This window comes from Odontomachus brunneus, unplaced genomic scaffold (assembly GCF_010583005.1).
Source record: "Odontomachus brunneus isolate Ranch 3 - 2012 unplaced genomic scaffold, Obru_v1 Obru_scaffold_058, whole genome shotgun sequence".
Taxonomy (NCBI): Eukaryota; Metazoa; Arthropoda; class Insecta; order Hymenoptera; family Formicidae; genus Odontomachus; species Odontomachus brunneus.
The window spans coordinates 503,088-523,005 of NW_022639508.1; the positions used below are offsets into that span (position 1 = coordinate 503,088).

The following is a 19,918-nucleotide window of genomic DNA, read 5'->3' on the forward strand; positions in this document are numbered from 1 at the left end:
CCCCCATATGCATATGCATGAGACAGACGCGCTTCGCAATTATCGCTTCGCAATTAACTCGGGCCATCACGAGTTAATCTCCTTTCACGAGACCATCCTTTACTTCGTCCCTCTTATCGTTACCGCTTGGTATTAACACAATAATACAATTATCCTTAATCGCCGGCGATTCCATCCGCGCGCGCGGACCAACGCGGCGATCGGCCGATCTATCGATCAATGACAACGCCGTCGCATACAAGCGCAAACGCGATCGAAGCTAATCATCCGCCAACACCGCGCGCACGCGGCCCCATCGAGATAAAGAGCCACGGCGAAAGAGCTCCGAGCAGGCTCTACACGCCTCGTATTCGCTCGCGGTCTACTCCTAGAGATTCGTCCGTAAGGATGGTTTCATCGAGCACGTATCCCGCTGATGACGCACTTCCGGCCAAGTGAACCCTCGCGGTGGCCCCCGTGATAATTCCGGAGGATCGAGAAAGAAAGAGAGAGAGAGAAAGAGAGGAGCGAAAGATCCATCCACCGTGACTCCGTGGCCCCGTGACGACCCCGAGGAGATGTTTGCTCTTGTTGCGGTGCTATGCGCCGTAGCGACCGGCGGCTGTATGGAAGTATAAGAAGAAGAAGAAGAAGAAGAAGAAGAAGAAGGAAAAGGAGAAGGAGATGAAGCAAGAGAAAGAGGAGAGAACGAGTAGAGTAGCGGAGAAGAGCGAGAGGAGAGTAAGGCGAAGAGGATCAAGGAAGAGCAGCGAGAGGAGAGCAAGAAGTCGACGGCGGCGATGAGGTGGGGCAAGCGGCAGGGAGGGAAACCGGGGGGGAAAGAAGGTGGAGGACGGGTCTTGATCCAACGCCTAGCCTCCGAAGGAGCTCGCTCGGGCGCCCGATGGTAGCGGTTCGCTCATCATTGTAATTACTTCGCGAGGATGTACCAGTATATTGGATCATTATCGACCGCTCCATATCTACCACCTAGGCCCGTAAGTATAGACTTATGCGCTGCCGGACCGATCCGTCGCCCTCCTCTCTCTCTCTCTCTCTCTCTCTCTCTCTCTTTCTCTCTTTTTTTCTCTCTCTCTCTCTCTCTCTTTCTCTGTCTCTTTTTCTCTATATCTACCTCTCCTTCTCTCATCCATGTACGCGTGTAGGACGTACGCATGTTACACGCGCGTGCACGCATGTACGCAAGAGTGCGTGCCGAGGGACACGCACAGAGACAAGAGGAAAAGGGGAGTCAAGCCAACTCGGAGGGACAGGATGATGGCAGAGGGGGAGGGAAACGCGAGATCGGGGCACGTACTGGTTAACGACTCGTTCGTACGGCTCTCTGATCAAACAACCGCGGCAACCGGGGCAACTTTCTAAAGGGCCCCCGCGCGAGTGTCGAAGGGGCCCCCGCGCGCTCTCTTTCTCTCGCGTACATCCATTTTCGCGGAGGGCAACGACAGCGGCGCGAAGCGTCCGCGTGCCGGTAGCGCTTCACCTCGTCTGAACCCCGTGAACCTGCTCTCTTCGCTCTCCACGCGATCAGACGGAAGAGATATTGCGAATCGCGATAATGCGAACGTGTGCAATAAATTTGTGCGAATGAGTAAAATTCGTGTTACGATTATTATATAACAGCGCTGTATCAGCTTTAAGAAAAGTAAGAAGAAAATAAATCGCCCCTCCTGCTTTGCGTGCTAAATGCATACGTGCCTCGATTAAAGGCGATATAACGCAAAATCTATGAGATATTAGCGCGGATAAGATTGTTAGTTGTGCGAGATGAGGCGCGCGTCGCAATAAGTGTATGCCGCGCACCGGAAGCGACTGGTTGTACCTATAGCTGATCGATTAAAGGATATAGCGCAGTAATTATCGTTCAACAGTGATCTATGGGCTATAAAACAGGGTTTATAACTACGTACTTTTACTGAGAAAAAGACAACGATGGACTGCTGTATCCTTAATGTCGTGCTAAGGTCTATACGATCCGAGACACTAATTTCAGAACGTAGTTACACTTTTTTATTAAGTTTAACTTTTCCTGACTCTCTCTCTCTCTCTCTCTCTCTCTCTCTCTCTCTCTCTCTCTCCTTCTCTGAATAACGTTAAAAATATCGACAATTAACTCTTTTCGAATTTTATTCAAACTTTTAATTGGAAAAGAAAAATCTTGGAAAAAGAGTCGAGCGTTTCAGTGAATGCGCTAAGAACACACGATTTATATTTGCATCAATCACGCTCGTAAACTAGGAGGAAATCCATTTTCGCAAGCTCACTCGCAGGAGTAAACGCAGGAGTAAACGGAAGAAGTCTCGAGAAACTATTAGTCGCGGGGAGAGCGAGGAACTAATTGCAGAATGCAGCGCGTATTGTGTGCCGGAAACGCATATTGTGTACGGTTGCGCGAGCATTTCACCTATTAATGGCTTATCGCGACGCGTAATTATCATTACGCGATGATTTATCGGTTGCAAACCGGACGCACTGTAATATTTAATAGTCAAACGCATGGTCTCGCGCGAGGACTGGAGAAAATCATTTTGCAACACGCGCACACTCAAGATTCTCCCCTTCTCTCTCCCTCTCGTCCAAAAGTTATTGCTCCACTCTGCACAAATAAACAATCTAACAAAAAGCGAGACATCTCAGCGCACTCGTCTGAAAATCATTCGTCACGGATTCAGACCGACGGAATGCCGCTGAAATTCAATCGCGAGCTTGTCGACTCATACGCTACCACGAGAAGAGGCACTTCCACTCGAGTGATAATCGCCGATACACGATCGATACGTCTCGACGAACACCTCGACGTCCCCCTCTTGCCGAGGACTGGAGTTCACCCGGACTGCTTTATGCTACACGGATCCCCGTGTCGACGTGTTGAGGAAACATAAATCTCGACGAATGCCGGGAGCGCGAAATTACGACAGCCAGGAAAAAGATCACTCAGCGCAGGGGTATCGAATTTGCATCAAAATAGAACCTCACGGAAAATAACGTCGACGCGTAGGTCTAACGTTGTGAGGTCCAAGAAGGTGAAGGTCCCGTGATCTGCGTCCAAGATATCGTTCGTATTAAATCGTGTCGCGATCTCGCGCCGTATCGTCGAGTCAGATTGTGTCTCGCGTCGTGGACACTTCGCGCATTAGAAATGCACGGAATCAGAATAACGATCTCCGTCTTATTTTGATCAGTAATCTCGATAAATTATTCCAAGCTAAACGTACACAGAGACGACGCTGTCGCTCGTCTATCTGGTATCTGCCGAGAGCAACAGCTCGAATATTTCAAAAAAGAAAGAAAGAGAGAGAGAGAGAGAGAGCAAAATCGCGGATCAGAGTAATACTCCCGCCAGCCCTGCTCGACCCTGGCCGACCGTTAGGCCGGAATCCGAATCGAGGATCAGGATCCTGCAGGCCACGGCAGCCGCGTCGAGCAGCGCCAGGATCAATCCGGGACGCGCAACGGGAGCCCGCGGAGGAAGGAACGGGAGCGTATCGAAAGATGCGGGCTTCGATAATCCTTCAGGGTAGGTCGGTACATCGTGCTCGCCGAGAGTCTTTCCTATCGAGGTGAGGCGCTCTCGACGGAGGAAGGAACGGGGCATCCACACTCCGCTTCTCCCGCTGCTCTCTTCAGGTACTCTCTTCTCTCTATCTCTTTCTCCCTCACCCTCTGCCTCCTTTTCTTCCTTTCTCCGTCGTCGTCCTCGTTCTCGCTCCCGCTCGCTCTCCTGCGGCTGACTGGCTGGCTGGCTGGCCGGCCAGCCGGCCAGTCGACCGGCCGGTCGACCTACGTGGAGAGATGCTCAGGTGTAAAACCGTTGATTGCCACGGCGCGGTATTTTCTCTTTGCACGGCGATGGTAGCGGTGGGCGTGCCGGGCACGACCGAAGGGAGACGGCCAAGGCCTCCTCATCGCGCGCTACCGCGATTATGTTTATTATACTCGGCCAACACGCGTGTGCGTACGTGCGCGTACTTACACGCGCGTCTTCGTCTTCGCGAGAGCGCGTGAAGACGCGGCGCGCTGCGTGAATGCCGCACAGTCGGAGTGAATGAGATGCGATGGCTACCGTGAAGACGTGCCGAGCGCTCTTCCAGGCTTCGACTTTGTTTTAGAATCGCGCAAACAGAAGACGACGACGATATTGCTGCTGCTGATCCATCCGACTATGCGAGAGAAAGAGAGAGAGAGGGATAAATCGCGCGGCTTTCGACGATCACTCGCGGAGGATTAACTCTTCAAGTATCCCGGTAACAACCGAGTAGTTGTGTATACGCGGAACAGAGAGCTCACGAGAGACAGACAGAGGCTTATTGACTGCGGTGGTAACCGATTACCTCAGGAAATATTTGAAAATAATTAGACAAAATACGAGGGATGTAAATATTTTTACAAGGATCACTCTATTTTGTAAAAATTTTATTTTACAAAACTAAAATTACCCCATCTCTGCTTACTACGTCAAAAATGTCAATCGATTGCCTCAGGAAAAATTGTCATTTGAAAGTAATTACGTAAAATGCAAAAAATGCAAGTGTTCGCATAACTGTCATCGTTATTGAGGATCGTTCCAATGCATAAAAGAAACTTTTGTTTTACAAAAATAAGATCGTCCAATTTCTGCTTGCATATGTCAAAAATATACGACATTCACCCTACTGTCACTAATTTCAGTCACGAGCAGTCACTGGAAGAGATGACAAGGATCTTACAAACCCCTCGGCGATTGAGAGAGAACGAGAACGTAACGGCGGATATTACGAGAGAAGCAATACCGGGATACTCGAGGCGCCACTCAGCGATCGTACATCCCCTCGTCACTTCGAGGAGAGATCGACGGTCGCGGCTCGAAGACGATAACGACGATCTCCCGGCCGGCCCCGTCATCAGCAATGACGCTCTCGCGAGCGCGTACGCGCGTGTATGACGCTCGAGCATATGGCGCGCCGTCGCGGAGGATGAGACTGCGTTAGAATTCCATCGAGGTGGAGCCTTGACATTTCGCGGCCTGGAATCGACCGGCATAATTGATCGGCCTCGGCGCGGCTCCCCATTCGACGAACGACCGTGCTATTCCATTCCGTCTGGTACGGTTACGACGAGTCGCGGCGACGGCGGCGCGTACGACCTCGCCGCGACGTTGGAACGCGACCGTCGTCGTTCGACTCCGCGAACTGGATTCCGGCCTTTCGCGGAACGAAAAAGAAGCGGGGCCGATGGAATTGGACCCTCGGGAGCCTTCGAATCGTCGCGTGACGATAGGACGGAGCAAAGTCGCGAAAATAGCTCGAAGGAAATGCTGGATGATGTTTCGACATTTTACCGAGGTGTGCAGGTGTATTGCTTCTTGTATTATTGCTCACTATATAATTTCTAATGCACAGAAAAAAAGATAGGGTGCACATAACCAAAAATATTTTATTGTGAGCAATAGTTATATATCACCCTAGTTATCTTTGCGTGATAGTAATGTGTATGATTGATATGATTCAATTATTTTAATACGTTAACTGCGTCAATGTAGCTGTGAGTGGTCTGGTTGTGGTAACAAGAAATCGATTCGGGTGACATTTGCTATGGATACACTTCCGGTTGGAGCAACCAGATATCGTCACTGCTGCAACCAGCCAGTGACTCAGCCAATTACTCTGTGGTTGCAACAACCACATAATTAGTTCTTAAATCGAAATTTTGATCCTACTTTCGATCTCAATATTCTAGTATCTAATGTTTACTTTATAATATAATTCAATTTTCAAATCTATATCAACCTTTTTTAATCTTAGTTAACTTGCTAGCTTTGCCAATAGGTTTTTTTTAGAACCTGCAAATGACATTTCGTGTATTTTCTATTTAAAGGCATTAAGTAAGATTTCAATTTCCACCTGTATTAAACGTACACTAATGTAGAATATACAGATAGTATATTCAGAAGATCCAGGTCGAAAGGGGATTAAAATTTTGACTCTGGTTGTTCCGTATTTTACTGCTAAATTTAGTTGGCACAGCCAGATTTATCTTCTAACCACCTGCTTTTTCTGCGTATCTTTCGAATAATAAAAATTATGATATCGACCAGTCGGATATTTTCATCTCTTGTTGCAAAGACCCACGTGGCGCGGCCGAACATGACACTACCGCGGCAATAACCCTCGAATTCGAATCGAAATTTTAGCTAACTTCGACGCGAATTTGAGCTTGACGACAAGAAAAGTAGCCGCGTAATTTCCACACAAACTTGACGATACCTATTATTACTCTGTACGCGCGAATGTTCCTACAATGCGTTGTGGACTAAACGACAGTACGGCAAACACACGACCCAAGCCTCGGCGGCAGATACGACAAACAAATGCCACGAGCGTTGCAATTTTCTGTCGTTAACGAGCCGGCACGGCCTTAAAGCAGCGTGTGCGAACCGCAGCGGCGCACCAATAACGGTCGCTCGTGCGTACTAAAAATTTTATAGCGTCACGTTCATCGGTACAGGAAAGAGAGAAAGAGACAGAGGGAGAATGGCGTTGGCAAAACCTTGTTTAACAAAATAATGACTACAATTATTCTACTTTACATTCGACCGTCACAGCGTAAACACGATGCCCTCCTCCTCGCAACGTGGAAGCCCGTTTGCTCGTCTCCCTCCCCCAACCCGCCCCTCTGCCCCTCAAGCAATTTACCAGGAGTAATCGTTGATCAAGAAGAGTTATAACTACCGGATTGTCAGCTACTCGCAAGCATTGGAAGCGCGTTTTTCAATCGCGCCGCCGGCTGGTGCGTTACAGGTAGTCAGCGTTCGTAGGGCCTAATTGCCCATCTGTCTCACACGTCCACGCATACGTGCGCGTGTGTTCTAAGCCGAGTCGTGCTGAGGCTGCATCGCGAATTTGGAATTTTTCGTGTATCCAGAAAATTCCAGGTGTTTCGTTCGACGAAGTCTAAAAGACCAACGCGCATACTTTGCTACGTACTTGCGTTAACGTGAGAGAAGGTACACGTGGACGTTTACGGTGTCTCTCTCTTGCTAATCTGTCCCGCTGCCGAGGCACTTGTGCATAAACGCGACGATACCGGGAAATGGACGGACATAATTTCAAGCAGCACGAACCAGAAAATCTGTCGCGTCGCGTAATCTCGTGGAGCTGAGGACGCTTGCGTGCGGCCATGATGTGCCTCTATTCGTCTCTCTATCTTTATACATACACACACTCTCTCCTTCTCTCTCTCCCTCTGTATCTTTCCTGTTTTCTTGGCAGTTACTAAAACTCATCTACTACCCTCGTGTGGCGCCCAGGGTGCAACCATATAGGAAAAGTCGCCTGCGCGCGGTTCGTGTCCCGGCTCGTTCAATTTACATAAACACGCGCCCATTGATTGCCGGACCAGATTGTCCGGCGTTATTACTTCTACGACCGGTTAACTTCACCGCGGGACCGCGAATAATCGTTAAGCCCTAATCGCTTCGCTACGCACGTAGCTCTCGCCGACCTCGCCCCGATAGATACGCACGATACATACTCCGCGCCGGCGGAGTTAACTCCGCTCGACCCCCGCGCATAATCGCGCGAATCGACGGCCGATGATTTCAACTTCCGACATTCGCCGAACGTTATTATATTGCTTCGCTCGTACGTCCAGCGCGCTCATACGGCCGGCTACCAGGTATCGCGACGTGCGCATCGCCGAGGAAACAGCACAGAAAAGAAAAGACACACAACCAGAAATATTTAGTTGTGAGCAGCGTAGTTGCATCACCCTAGTTATCCGACGGTAGTGTGACAATACTGTGTACGTTTGACATGACTCATGTGTTACTTGCATCAATCACATCAATGCAGTTGCGCGTGATCTGGTTGTAGCAACCAGAAATCGACTTTAGCGTGGATACACTCCGGTTGGAGCAACCAGATATTGTCAGCGCTGCGTAACTCAACAGTAATCTTTCCTTTCTCTGTGATTACTGCTGCGTAACGCGGCAGTAATCTTTCCTTTCCTTGCTCTGTGTGGTTGCAAGTAACCACATAATTGGTTGCCCCATATTTTACTATTAATCTGACTGACATAACCAGATTTATGTGTGGACCAATCGTTTTCTACACGTATCGATTAAGCATACAAAAATCACAGAGAGATCGGATCCTGTTTCGATATCGCGTACCACAATAGTGAATATAGAACAGCAAGTCAAACTCACCGAAATGATGCGGAAAAGGTCCACCGCCGTCAGGATAGCCGTTCCTTTCGGATCCTGAAAACGCAAAAGAGACGTCACGTCAGATAATCCGTTTGGTCAGTAAGGTCTCTTTGGGTTTCGCGAGCTTTCGAACTTTCGTCCGCTCCGACCCCGAGAAATTTTTCCCATTTCCCGCGTACGATAACTGATCGCGGGTCCATTTTAAAGGGCAGACGGAGCGCGTATCGATCGATCGGTCGGTCGATCGATCGACGAATACCGCGCGCTTCGCGAGCGCTAGACGGCAGTCCGGAGCACCACCCACGAAGTGGCTACTTAGCATGCACGGCCAGCTAGGAGGTACCTACCCATCTATCTGACAAGGTTAACTAATACAGCTTCCACCGATCGCGCGCGCGGTCTCTTGATTAGAAATACGCCGATAAATCAGAGAAAGGAGCGACGCGAGCGGGAGAACGTGCACGAGTGCAGCGGGCATACACACTGATAGTCGTTGCGGAGACTATCGCCGGACGAAGAGCGGAAAAGGGAAAGGAGAGACACGGCATTCCGTGTAATTATACCGTTTACATGCCTGAGGAAAGTAAACAAACATTCACACGACGACAAACACGCGCCATAACGGCCCGAGCGAGTTGTAGGAGAATCGAAGAATTCGGAGGACGACTCGCGATAACCGAGAAATTAACACGTGGCTATTACCGATGAAATCGCAATTAATTTGCTAATTGAATTGCAATAATTGCGCAATATCGACTTCCATTAATATCTTAATTTGTGTACTATATTATCCATATTTGTGCTTGAACGTTTTTATCTAAAGATAAAATTCTCGTATACGTAATTTTTAATTCTGAACATTCGTATCTTTTATTTTTTTAGACTTTAAATACAAATATATTTAAACTTCTAACACAAAATATATGTATACACTCACTTTACGGATATTGTATTTTATGTCTCAAAAGTTTAAGTATCATATTTAAAGACGAACAATGATTTAAACCAAAACAATGTCCACGATTAGGTACGTGTCGAGGCATTAGTACTTTACAGTCCGTTATATCGTTGCGCAAATCGTGGCGACAGACAGCACCACTTATCGCGTTGGATTTTATTACGAAATATATTATCATTGCTATCTTGCAATTATTACACGAGATAAACGCTGAAAGCTTCAGTTGGAGCCGGCTCGCCACGACTGCGCCTCTCGTCTCTCTCGCGCGGCAACCGTACAGTTATATACCGTTCGTCCTGTTACGCGCACCCGCGCTTCATGCAAGCGCGGCCGTAACGAGATAATTAAATGAATATAATCAGCGATAAATGCGCGCTGGCCCCCCGCACCTTCCTCGAGTCTGAGTCGTCGTTTAATTGGACGTTACGCCTATCAAAGCGAGTCGCTTCCGCCGCGGCGGATGCTGCGCGCCGCTGCGTCGAATCCTTCGGGAACGAGGAAGTCTCGCAGCGGGACATCCGCCCGTGGCTACCGTGGCTGGCTTCCTATGGTCGCGAACACTTTTCTTAGTGCCGCGCACATGCGATAAAATCGACAAACAGCCGTACAAAGCGCGGCACAACACGCGCGTTCACGATGTCGATGGAAGGACCGTTGTATAATTTTAAAAGCGCATCTCCCACAAACCAGAGTCCACTAATGGACCTCGAGAGGCCTCCCGGACTCTGGTTCTTCCGGTTATGTGTGCTGTCTTTTTTCTTTTTGAGCGAAGAGAACAAGCTACTCCCGACCGAAGAGAAACGAACCGTTAGAATCTTTTTATTAAGCAATTGATTTCTCACCGTGATGCACACATTCGCAAATCCAAACTCACTGTAAATACGAGCATTTTGATATTTTTATTCCTTTTGCTCAAAATAATTTTGTTTTGAACCTCGTACTCCATTCGAGTCGCGTCAGTGAGGTTTCCTTATCTTCGTGATGACCCGACAAAATATCAAGATTCCAGTCGAGACTGGATATGTCTATCAAAAATGCAGTGTTTATCAGCTTATACTGATATAGATTTTTCGTTATTCCGCAAACGAAATCGATGCACACGGAAGCGTCGCGGGACGTTCACGCAAGCAAGCCCGACGTATCTGAATCTTCAAGAAACAATCAATACCTACCATAACCGAATTTTTATCATATATTAGAGAATAGAAAGAATCTCTTCTTCTCACGCCCTCAGAAAATCGCGAGAAAAATTACCCGTAATTTTCTCACGCGTCCTCTCCGTCCAAGAAGAGAAGGTAAAAGTACTGATAAAGTAAAAGTATCGATTTTCAGACATGTACTTAATTAGACATTCTTATTGTTTTCATCTTTAACTCTTCGTACGCCAAGTGGCACGATATAACTCCGAATTGTGTTACATCATTCTTGCACATAATAATACGACCACAGAAATATAAGTAACATGCAAATCATATCATTTTTATATATATATCATTTTTTATATATTGAAATATATTGAAATATAGTTTAAAGCAAAATTGAAATTTAAGAATATGTTGGGGTTCATCTGACTACACACGGTTTATCAAGGATCAAAGATAAATATTCAAATTTTCTTAACATAGAATATATGTACATATACTTCATATTAAAAGTTCAAGTATTTGTATTTAAAGACCAAATCAATAAGAATATCCAAGGTTAAGTATGTGTCCAAGTACTGGCGCTTCTACTTTAACCCTACAGTCCTCGCCCTACTTTTCGAATACGAATCGACGCATGGGATCTTGAGAGACCCCAATATAAAAAATTATTTTATATCTTTTGTTGAAAACTTAAATATTTTCTTTGTTTAATTAAGTTTTTGGGTTCCCCATGCGACGACTGTAAGTTTAAGGGATTCCTTGGATGATAACGGCAGGAGGATTCGCGACTCGCAAAGTATGCGCGATTTCACCGACGATCGCTACCGCAACGTAGATCATTTTCGCGCTTTTTCCGCCGTTACACTTCTCGTCGCCGACACGGTGCACCCGAGACGAGCGCATAATCATCCGCGCGGCCTGAAAAGGCCGACGCAAGTGAGCGAGCAGGCGGGATTCCGCTCGTTCTTACGCGCGGCAAGAGAGCATATACGCGAGAGGCCATAGATTACTGTTTTATGCCGCGATGAAACTATCTCTAGGCTAGGTGCGGCCTGGCACGTTCGCCTGCTCGCTCGCCTGCCTGCTTGCCCGCCTTGCCTGGCCGACGAAAAGGAAAAAGCCACCGCAGATTTCCCTCGCGCCTCACGGCGGAACCGTTCGAGCAGCGCTTCGGGTGCCGCAGGTACCATTGGCGGCGCGGCGGTCTCAGACACCGCGGCCGCCTGCGTTCCTTTATCACGATGGTTTTGCCACTTCACCGCTAGAAAGGAACGCGGGGCCTCGCGCACTTACCCGCGGATCATAAAACACGCCGTAACCGTAATATCGCACGACGCGGTCTCCGCCGCCGCTGCCCGACATAGAGGCTCGGGAGGGTGCGAGAGCCAAGGCACCGACACTGATGAGCAAAATTAGAACCACCGATAGCTGGAGTAGATAGGAACAAAATAATAGAGATACACGCGTCGAAGAAAAAAAAAGTCAGAGCGCAAGTGTTATAACGAGATTAGATTCGCGCGGAGAAATTAATTGCTTGACGAGAAGATACGGCGGAGCGATTAATAAATCTCGTTGCGCGCGTCCGTCTAGCGTGCGCTAGTCTGGTGTTTCCCTGAATGGCGTAATTGGTTTCAATGAGATAATCCAATTTCGCACAAATTGGCCGGCCAGAGTTCGACGTATCTTTTCAAAGCCGACCTCGGACGGTGGAGCTTTCACCGGGTTATCGCTCGAGATATGGCGAAACGCAATGCCGCGATGTGCAATGCCGTAACGCGTTCTAGAAAGAAAGAGAGAGAGACAGAAAGAGGGGGGAAAAAAAGAGAGAAGGTGAGATGAGAGGCGATTCGGCTTATGAAAGGAGTACAGTTAAACCGAATCGATCCCGTAAATTCCTGCGTGAAGGGAAACGTGTCGAGGGCATGAACAAACGAACGATCGAACGAACGAACAAACGAGCGGACGAACGCGTCCGTCCCTCCCGCATAGCTTTGCACGACCGTGAAACAATCGCGGGAACGATCACTTGCTCGCTCGTTCGCTCGTTCGCTCGCGATAATGGATTTTCCTTCGCGGCGTGACTCACGACGGATAGGAGGGTACGCGTAAGAGAATGCGCGCGCTTACACGGTCAGGAATCGAGAACGAAAGGAACTGGAGCGAACGCGAGCGATCGAAAGCCGCCCTTCGCCACTCACCCTCTCTCGCCACTCGCATATCTCCGTTCAAGGGGATGCTGAAGTGGACGATGAACTCCAAGAATGTCGATAACGTAGAAATGATCATCACTAAAACGATCTTACGGTCTTTTTCTTGTACACATAAATCTTAAATGTATAAGCGTGCCGTTTTGTTGTATCACGCTAATAGGAAATGCGCGCACATACGTAGAAATCTTCCTGCAAACTTTTCATGTATTTTTGAGCTTCTAAGTTCAATTCGCACAGAGACAGAAATGTTTTGCGTCAAGTAAATATTCACGTCAACTGACAGAGCTCGAGATGTCAATCTTAAAATTTTTTATCATTTCCGTCACATATTGAGCAATGCTTCAATTCATTGTTGCACGTACTATCAATATATAAAAGTACTTATAATTCTGTGCAAAAAATACAATGTAAACTTTGCAAAAAAAAGTCATTTTTCGTCGTTTTCAAGTATCTCCTTAATAAAAACTCTCTCTTTTTATTTATTAATTTAAGTGTAATTTCTATTAATTATGTTATTAGAGATAAAACATAATATTAAATTGATAAAATTTAAAAGCTCAACTTGTCATATTGTACACTAGATCTTTTTCAAGTTATCCTTTATTCATCATATAATATTAGGATTATACTTTCACTTTCTACGATACACATAAAGCATTATAGATTTCTATGAAATAATTTTGTTATGACTAATACTTCTCGCTATTAAAAATATTGTTTTTTTGTACATTTTCTTTGTAGTGCTGGAGGGGACCTAGTCTCATAGTGCCTAATAAATCTTGCTTCTCTCTCTCTCTCTCTCTCTTTCTCTCTCGATTTCACGACAGCGCGTATCACGCGTGCAAACACGCACCACGCGGGACACCCACTCGGTTGGCACCCCGGCCCGTTTCATTAGCTCGGCAAAAAGGCCCGAAAAGAGAGCGGCGCTCAGCATCGGTCGCGCCGGCATTTGTGTATTAAGCCCGGACGATCGTAAAGCCCGTGTATTCTAGCATTCTCGCGCAAAACTGCCTGGTAATTTTCCGCGCGTTAAGCGGAACGCGTTTGCGTCTCGTAATCCCGCACGGGGAGAACCTGGCCGATTTTTGCCGCGACCACCGCGTGTCGCGAATTGCCGAGTTGCGGCGAACAGCGTCCGTCCACGCGGTTAGAAGGGAACTGGCTAATTAGTTCTTGCGAGAGACTAGGCGGGGGCCGACGTACTGATTTCAGAAGTTCCTCGCAGGAGATTCTCGAACCATGTCTATTTTCGCGCGATTTAATTTTTCTACGATACTGACTTTGGGTCGTGAATTTTATACCTTTATCGGTTACGTTTGTATTGGAAAAATGTGTGCAATAGTATTATTAATTTTAAAAAAATCCAGAAATAAAAATGTATTTTATCGATGAGCATTTCAACCGTCGCGTACGTTAGTATTTGCGAGTATTATTATAAGTTTCCAAGGCCTCTCGGCCGACAGGCGCTCGGATAATTGAAATTTATGTCCATTTTCATCGAGACCAATTCCCGGTAATGCACACGAGGTCAGGGGGAGACAGATCGTGGACTGAAGTCTCGTCGCGAGAGAGGAAACGTCGCCGTGTGTATCGTAACGGATGAAAGGCCAAAGACGAGAGAGAAACAAGCACGTGGCGTGGGAGTTTACGGGGATGGAGCGAAGGGAATGAACGAGCACGCGTTGTGGGCGGACCTCGAGGAGGTGGTGGAGGTTAAAGAGGCGGTGTTGGTAGGAGCTACCTCGATAAAACCAGAACTACGAAGGCATACCGATTCGCGTTTCTCCTCTTTCGCGCCCGCACACTTTCGTGCACACGTCGTATGTACGTACAATCGCGTTCAGGTCGTCAAAATTCTCAAAATCACCGACGCGACCTGAACGGGGAAGTGACGCAGCTTGAACTTTCTCCTCGGGGCTTGAACCGTCTCGAGACGCATCCGCGACGTGTGCGATGTTAGATATTCGTCAATTTTTTCAGAATTACACGGAAGGAGAGATACTTTCCCTCCGGACACCTCGACGGAGAACCCGCGAAAACGATCGGCCTCCAAAAAGGGATACTTATCCGCTCCTAATCACGGGTTACCACCGGAGACATTTTTTTTCCGAAATTTTCACGACGACCCGCCGGAGCATCCTGGAATTAATAAAATTACAGCCGATGCGATAATTCAGGAGAGGTAATGGAGTTGCACATTGAAACCTAATTTACATTTTCCTACGTATTGAGAGATTGAGGAGGTCTGTAATTGGTGCGAGAGTAACGTATAATTTCTACGCGAGTTTCACCTAACGAGAACCTTTCAGGCAGCGCGGGATAAACGCAGGGTTAAGAAACGTTCCGTGCAGCAGGAAATGAAGTACAGTTGGATAAGGGGGGCTCTCTCCGTGCACCTGCACGGATAATGACGTGTCGCGACAATTTTCCAGTTATTATGTCCGCCATGACGTTTCCGGCGAGATCAACAGCAAAAACTAACGAGGCGCGCTATAAATCATCTCCACGGCCCGCCGTATCTAGCGGAATCAAATGGTCAAGTTATTTAGTTAACTCCTTTGCGATCCGACGCGACGGCGAAGACGGTAATGTCCACTCAGGGCAAGCTTCGCCGTTAATTTCGGTCGTTATGTTATTATTCCTCCATATAACTGCACGGAATCATAAAACGTAGCTCGTCTTTTGGACATGACTTGGTGATTCTGACGATTTTTCGCGATCGGTCTCACAATGGCAAGAGAAATTTTGGAGACGAAATCTCCGGCCCACGTGTCTCACCGGGCCGATCGTTACCTACGGCTGCCCTCGCGAGAGGTCAGATTTGCATGAAGCTGCCGCGTCTGATTGCTCGTAATTAGCGACGCGTGGCCCCGCGCCCACGTCAGGTCAGCGACGTACGCGAAGTGCACGACGAAGAAGGAGACGACGACGATCCCCGTTAACGAACCGTGGTGTAAGGTCATACGCGGCCGCGCGGCGCGTAACCTACGATACCTACGCACGTACGCACCCACGCGCGAATGAGATGTATACGCAACCTACCTCACCGCGTAATCAAGGGAACGATTCACTCCGTGATTGTAATGCAAACCGAGGGGGCTACCGGCGCGATAGCGATCCTCTTCATTAACGGCGGTATTTGCAAATCCAGCGGAGGAGAGAGAGAGGGTGGAAGGGGGAGGGAAGAGAGAGAAATAGATAAAGAGATACAAGTTATCGTCGCTAAATAAAATTTTAGCCGTCACGCTTTTTATTTGTAAATTTACCGTCAAGTAAGAAATATGAATTAATTCGTAAAGCGTCAATAAAAAAAAAGAATTAACCCAAAGATGTAATCGTGTAATTAGTCCACGAAGTCGACGATGTTTCCGCGAGAGGCATCTCGCGGCGCGAACGAGCGCGCGGAATTATGTCATTACAAGTTAATTTTTGTCGGTCACTTAAGATTCGTTTACGAGCCATTAAGCGATTCGCGGGGCGCTCGCGTTTCCCCGGAAAGGCGTTCTTGATTGCGCTCGTCATTCCCGCTTTATTTACGATTATTCAGCGGCGTCGCTCGGCTCGGCACGTGGTAATTAAAGCCGCACACTCCCTGCCGCGCGCGCGCAGCCTACATCGACGATGTATCGCGTCGCGCGTTTACAATCGCGAATGGGATCGCGCACGCCCATTAAAGGCGACTAACACAGGAGAGTAACTAATCACGCGACCACGCGAATCGATACTAAACGCGTGACACTGACCCTGAAAGAGAGACGAGAGAGAGAGAGAGGAGGAAAGAGAGGGAGAGAGAGAGAGAAAGAAACGATAATGAGCGCGGCGTTTGTAATCGGGCCGGGCGATACGACCGCGATACGTTCCGTTCGCGAGGTCGAGTGAAAGCTTTGACCTGGCCTTTAATGCGCGTCTCGATTTGTGTCGAAAAGGTTGACGGATCGAGCAAGTCGCGTCACGTTGCCTTACGTTTTACATAGAATAAAAGAGTTGGCGCGAGTACGTACGAATCGATCGAACGTCTTCTTCATCGTCAACACATACAAACGCCGCGCGTTTTGCCGACGTCGACGTGCGGTTGATTTAATTCCCAGCTCGTTCGCGCGATAAAACGAATTTATTGCTAACACTCCGAATAATTTATCGTCATTGTCTCTGTCGCTCTACGGTCATAATGTGCGATAATGATTTTCAAACTGGGAGGGAGAACGAGAATATTACACACGCGGCGCGCCGTTATTGTGTAGTAATGACGATTTACGGGCGATCGCGCCGAGGCGTCAAGCGAGGCGTATTCTTGTTAATAGCGAGCGGGATAACCCGGAGATGAAACGCGACGCGTTATCGTCGCGACCCGGCGACACGACCCACGACATCAGAGCGACACGAATGACAATTAAGAATTCCAGATATTACCGGCTAACGTCATGCGAGATATGATGTTTGTGCGGAACAAAAGCGCTCGACGCGCGGATGTCGGTGATAAATAAATGAGCTGTCTTGGAGGCTCTGGGACTGTCTGTCACTTCGACACTCGCAAACGAGATTCGCGGCCGCGCGACCGATGGAAAGAAAGAAGGAAACTTTGCAAAGTCACACAGAAATTTGTGGCTATTTACCCAACACTTCTCCCAGCGCACCGGCTGTCCCGTTCAAAACAACTGCACCGCTCATCGCGTCATCGCCCGCTGCGTCGTGCTCCGTTCGATACGCGACGCACGCACGCATCCGCATCAGATCTGCACTCGCGAGAGATCGCGCGCGACAAACAAACGCACAAACAACAACAACAATAAACAACCCGAGTGATCGCGAACTGGCGGAGCACTCGAAGCAAACGTACCGGCCTCGCGCCCCGAATGCGCGTGCGGAAATTTCGCAAGGAGCGCGATAACGGCCTTCGCCGAGTTTCGTTCGCGCGCTCTTCCTCCTTCGTATTTTTCCAGGCCGGCACGGCTCTCTCTCTCTCTCGTCGCGAGAGTCTCGCACTCGAGTCGACCGCGGAGTAGAGTCGTCGGGGCTCTAGGTACGCTTGGTAGGGATCTGCACGGGGTCTCGAGACGGTCTGGAAGGGGGATAAGGTCGAAGGTCAGGGCTATGCCGTACGACCCGTGACCTCTGACCCTCTCGATCCCTCGACCCGGCCGACCCGCTCTCTCCCTCCTCGCGTCTCTCCTCCTGTATTATCCTCCTCCTCCTCCTCCTCCTTCTCCTCCTCCTCCTCCTCCTCCTCCTTCTACTACTACTACTACTACTACCACCACCACGAGCTGCTTCCTCCTCTTCGTATCCGCAGTCCCTTTTCTTTCTCTCCCTCTCTCTCTCACTCTTTCTTTCGTCTTCTTTCCTTTCTTTTTTCTCTCTCAAATGTCAGCCGGCGCGGCAGCCGCACAATGCGAGTTATACACGTGTGCGCGCCATATGTATGAGCGGCGTAAAAGCCGACGCACACGGGGAGAGAGGAAGGATAGCGGGCAGAAATACACAGAGACGCGCCCGTCGCCGCATCTCTCTCTCTCTCTCTCTCTCTCTTTTCTCTCTCTTTCTCTCCTTGTCGCGTCTTGACTCTCCGCATGACGCTCATAGACTGTCTCGCGTGGTGGTCGTATCGCGTCACGACAACGTTCCCGATTTCTGGAAAAAGCCCAAGATACTGCTGACCTCACCCCCGCGGTCGATAGAGAAGTCATTGTTGGCGCGTATGCCCTTCCACGGTTCTCTTATGTATGTGACGAACAAAACAGACTTATTTGTAGCGATATTTGACTAGCTTGAGAATTTGCCAACAGAAGAAACACAAGAACGAGGAACCTGAAAATTTTGCGTCTTACCATTAAAAATGCAAAATGTTCACGAGAAAAGAATACTTGCGCAAATTTCAGAGAGGAAAGAGGAAAGATGAATTTTTCCAAATAATATTGTCGAGTAAAAACTGCATCGAGTCACAAGACTACTCGATCAGAGTAGTGCTCAATTATATCACTTATATCAATTAATTATTACTATGCCATTTCGCAGGTGTACATAAGCCGCGACGAGTAACTACAGCGGTCCCGAGTGATTTCTCGCGTGGTGACCTGCGCCCCGTGGTTCGCTCCCGCGAGGCACAGCGTCTCTTCTTTTTTTTTCGTTGTTTTTGTTTTCTTACGGACGTCGGTAACTCTCCGCGTTTATTTACGCCCGCGAGCGTACCCGAGTGCGTAAAAGTAAGCCGCTTAATATGGATGCGCACGGAAGACCCGCTTTGGACTATGACCTCTGAACTATGACCCTCTTCCCCCCCGCGTCGAGACCACATCAGCCAGCCGAGCACAGCGAGCCGGTCGGTCGGTCGGTCGGCCGGCTCTCGTGCAGGCTGAAAAATTTCATGCTACGCGCGTGAATGTGGCCAATTACAATCGAAGTGCCCATTATCTCATCAAGACTGTTTCGGCTTCGCTTCGCCGGCGCGCGATGTGCGCGCCGTTACAAGCGTTAAGATTGATTCATTATGCCCTCCGCTCCGGCCTGCTACACGAAAGATGCACTCGTTAAGACACTTCTCCCGCCGGCTTTTCCTCCCGTCCTGGCCGCGCTCGCGCGCAGGACTCGGAATGCGGCATAGGATCGTAATTAGGGTGTGTAACGCGCGCGTGCGTCTCGTGGAAATCGCGGAGGACGCGTAAAAAGCGAGAAAAGGGAGATTGAGCGTGCGTTCGCTAAATTAACTCTCGAAATTAGCTCCCGACGCGCCGCGCGCTACGAATGCGCGCACCGGCATTTTTCTAATGGTCCAAAATAATTAATAAAAACGTGGAATCGCCGTTGGCCGTTGACCCGTGACCCCGCAACCCAAAGCATTAAGACTCCCCGACGACGCGAGCGGCCCGCCGGCTACTTTGATCGGTAGAAAACTTTCGCGCTCTACGCGCGTAATTGTGGCCAATTACCATGGAACTGCCCATTACATCATCGAGATTTTTCCCGACTGCCCTCCAGCCGCATTCGATCGCAACGGAGGCTTTTATCGTTTTACTGCGAGTAACGCGCGTTATTATTCCCCGGACTCCTTGTGTTGCGCTTCGTCGGACAATTAACTTCTTCAAAAATGGAAAACCTGCGCTTTTGAAAACTGAATATGAAATATAACTTGATTTGCTACGTTATCATTGCGTCGAGATATAATATTAAAAGTATTAATTGGAGGCTCAAATTCGTGTTCGAAATTTATATCTTATCTGACACGGCGTTTGTTGTATCTCGTCGGCTACGTTCTACGAAAGACGCTATTTAACACTATGAGTGTACTCTGTCCTTGTTTGTTCCTGAAAGTTGAACAAGGACAGAGACGCTCATAGCGCTAAATAGTGTCTCCCCGAATGCAGCCCTTGAGATGAGTCTCAACCGTCCGATCAATTTTTCGGCACAAGATTCATCTTTCTTTTTT

The 19,918-nt window shown here is 48.4% G+C and overlaps 1 protein-coding gene across 4 annotated transcripts in view; it reads right to left on the reverse strand.

The window, feature by feature from the left end:
* LOC116845846 (uncharacterized protein KIAA1522-like) overlaps positions 1 to 19,918 on the reverse strand; it is a 280,571-nt gene that overhangs the window by 138,175 nt on the left and 122,478 nt on the right. For 3 of the 4 annotated variants that reach the window (XM_032819006.1, XM_032819008.1, XM_032819005.1), the window contains one exon: positions 8,183 to 8,236. In XM_032819006.1, coding sequence (XP_032674897.1) covers positions 8,183 to 8,236 — 54 coding nt within the window. Of the gene's footprint in view, positions 1 to 8,182; positions 8,237 to 17,111; positions 17,448 to 19,918 lie in introns of those variants that run through there. The other variant, XM_032819009.1, reaches the window with a different exon arrangement.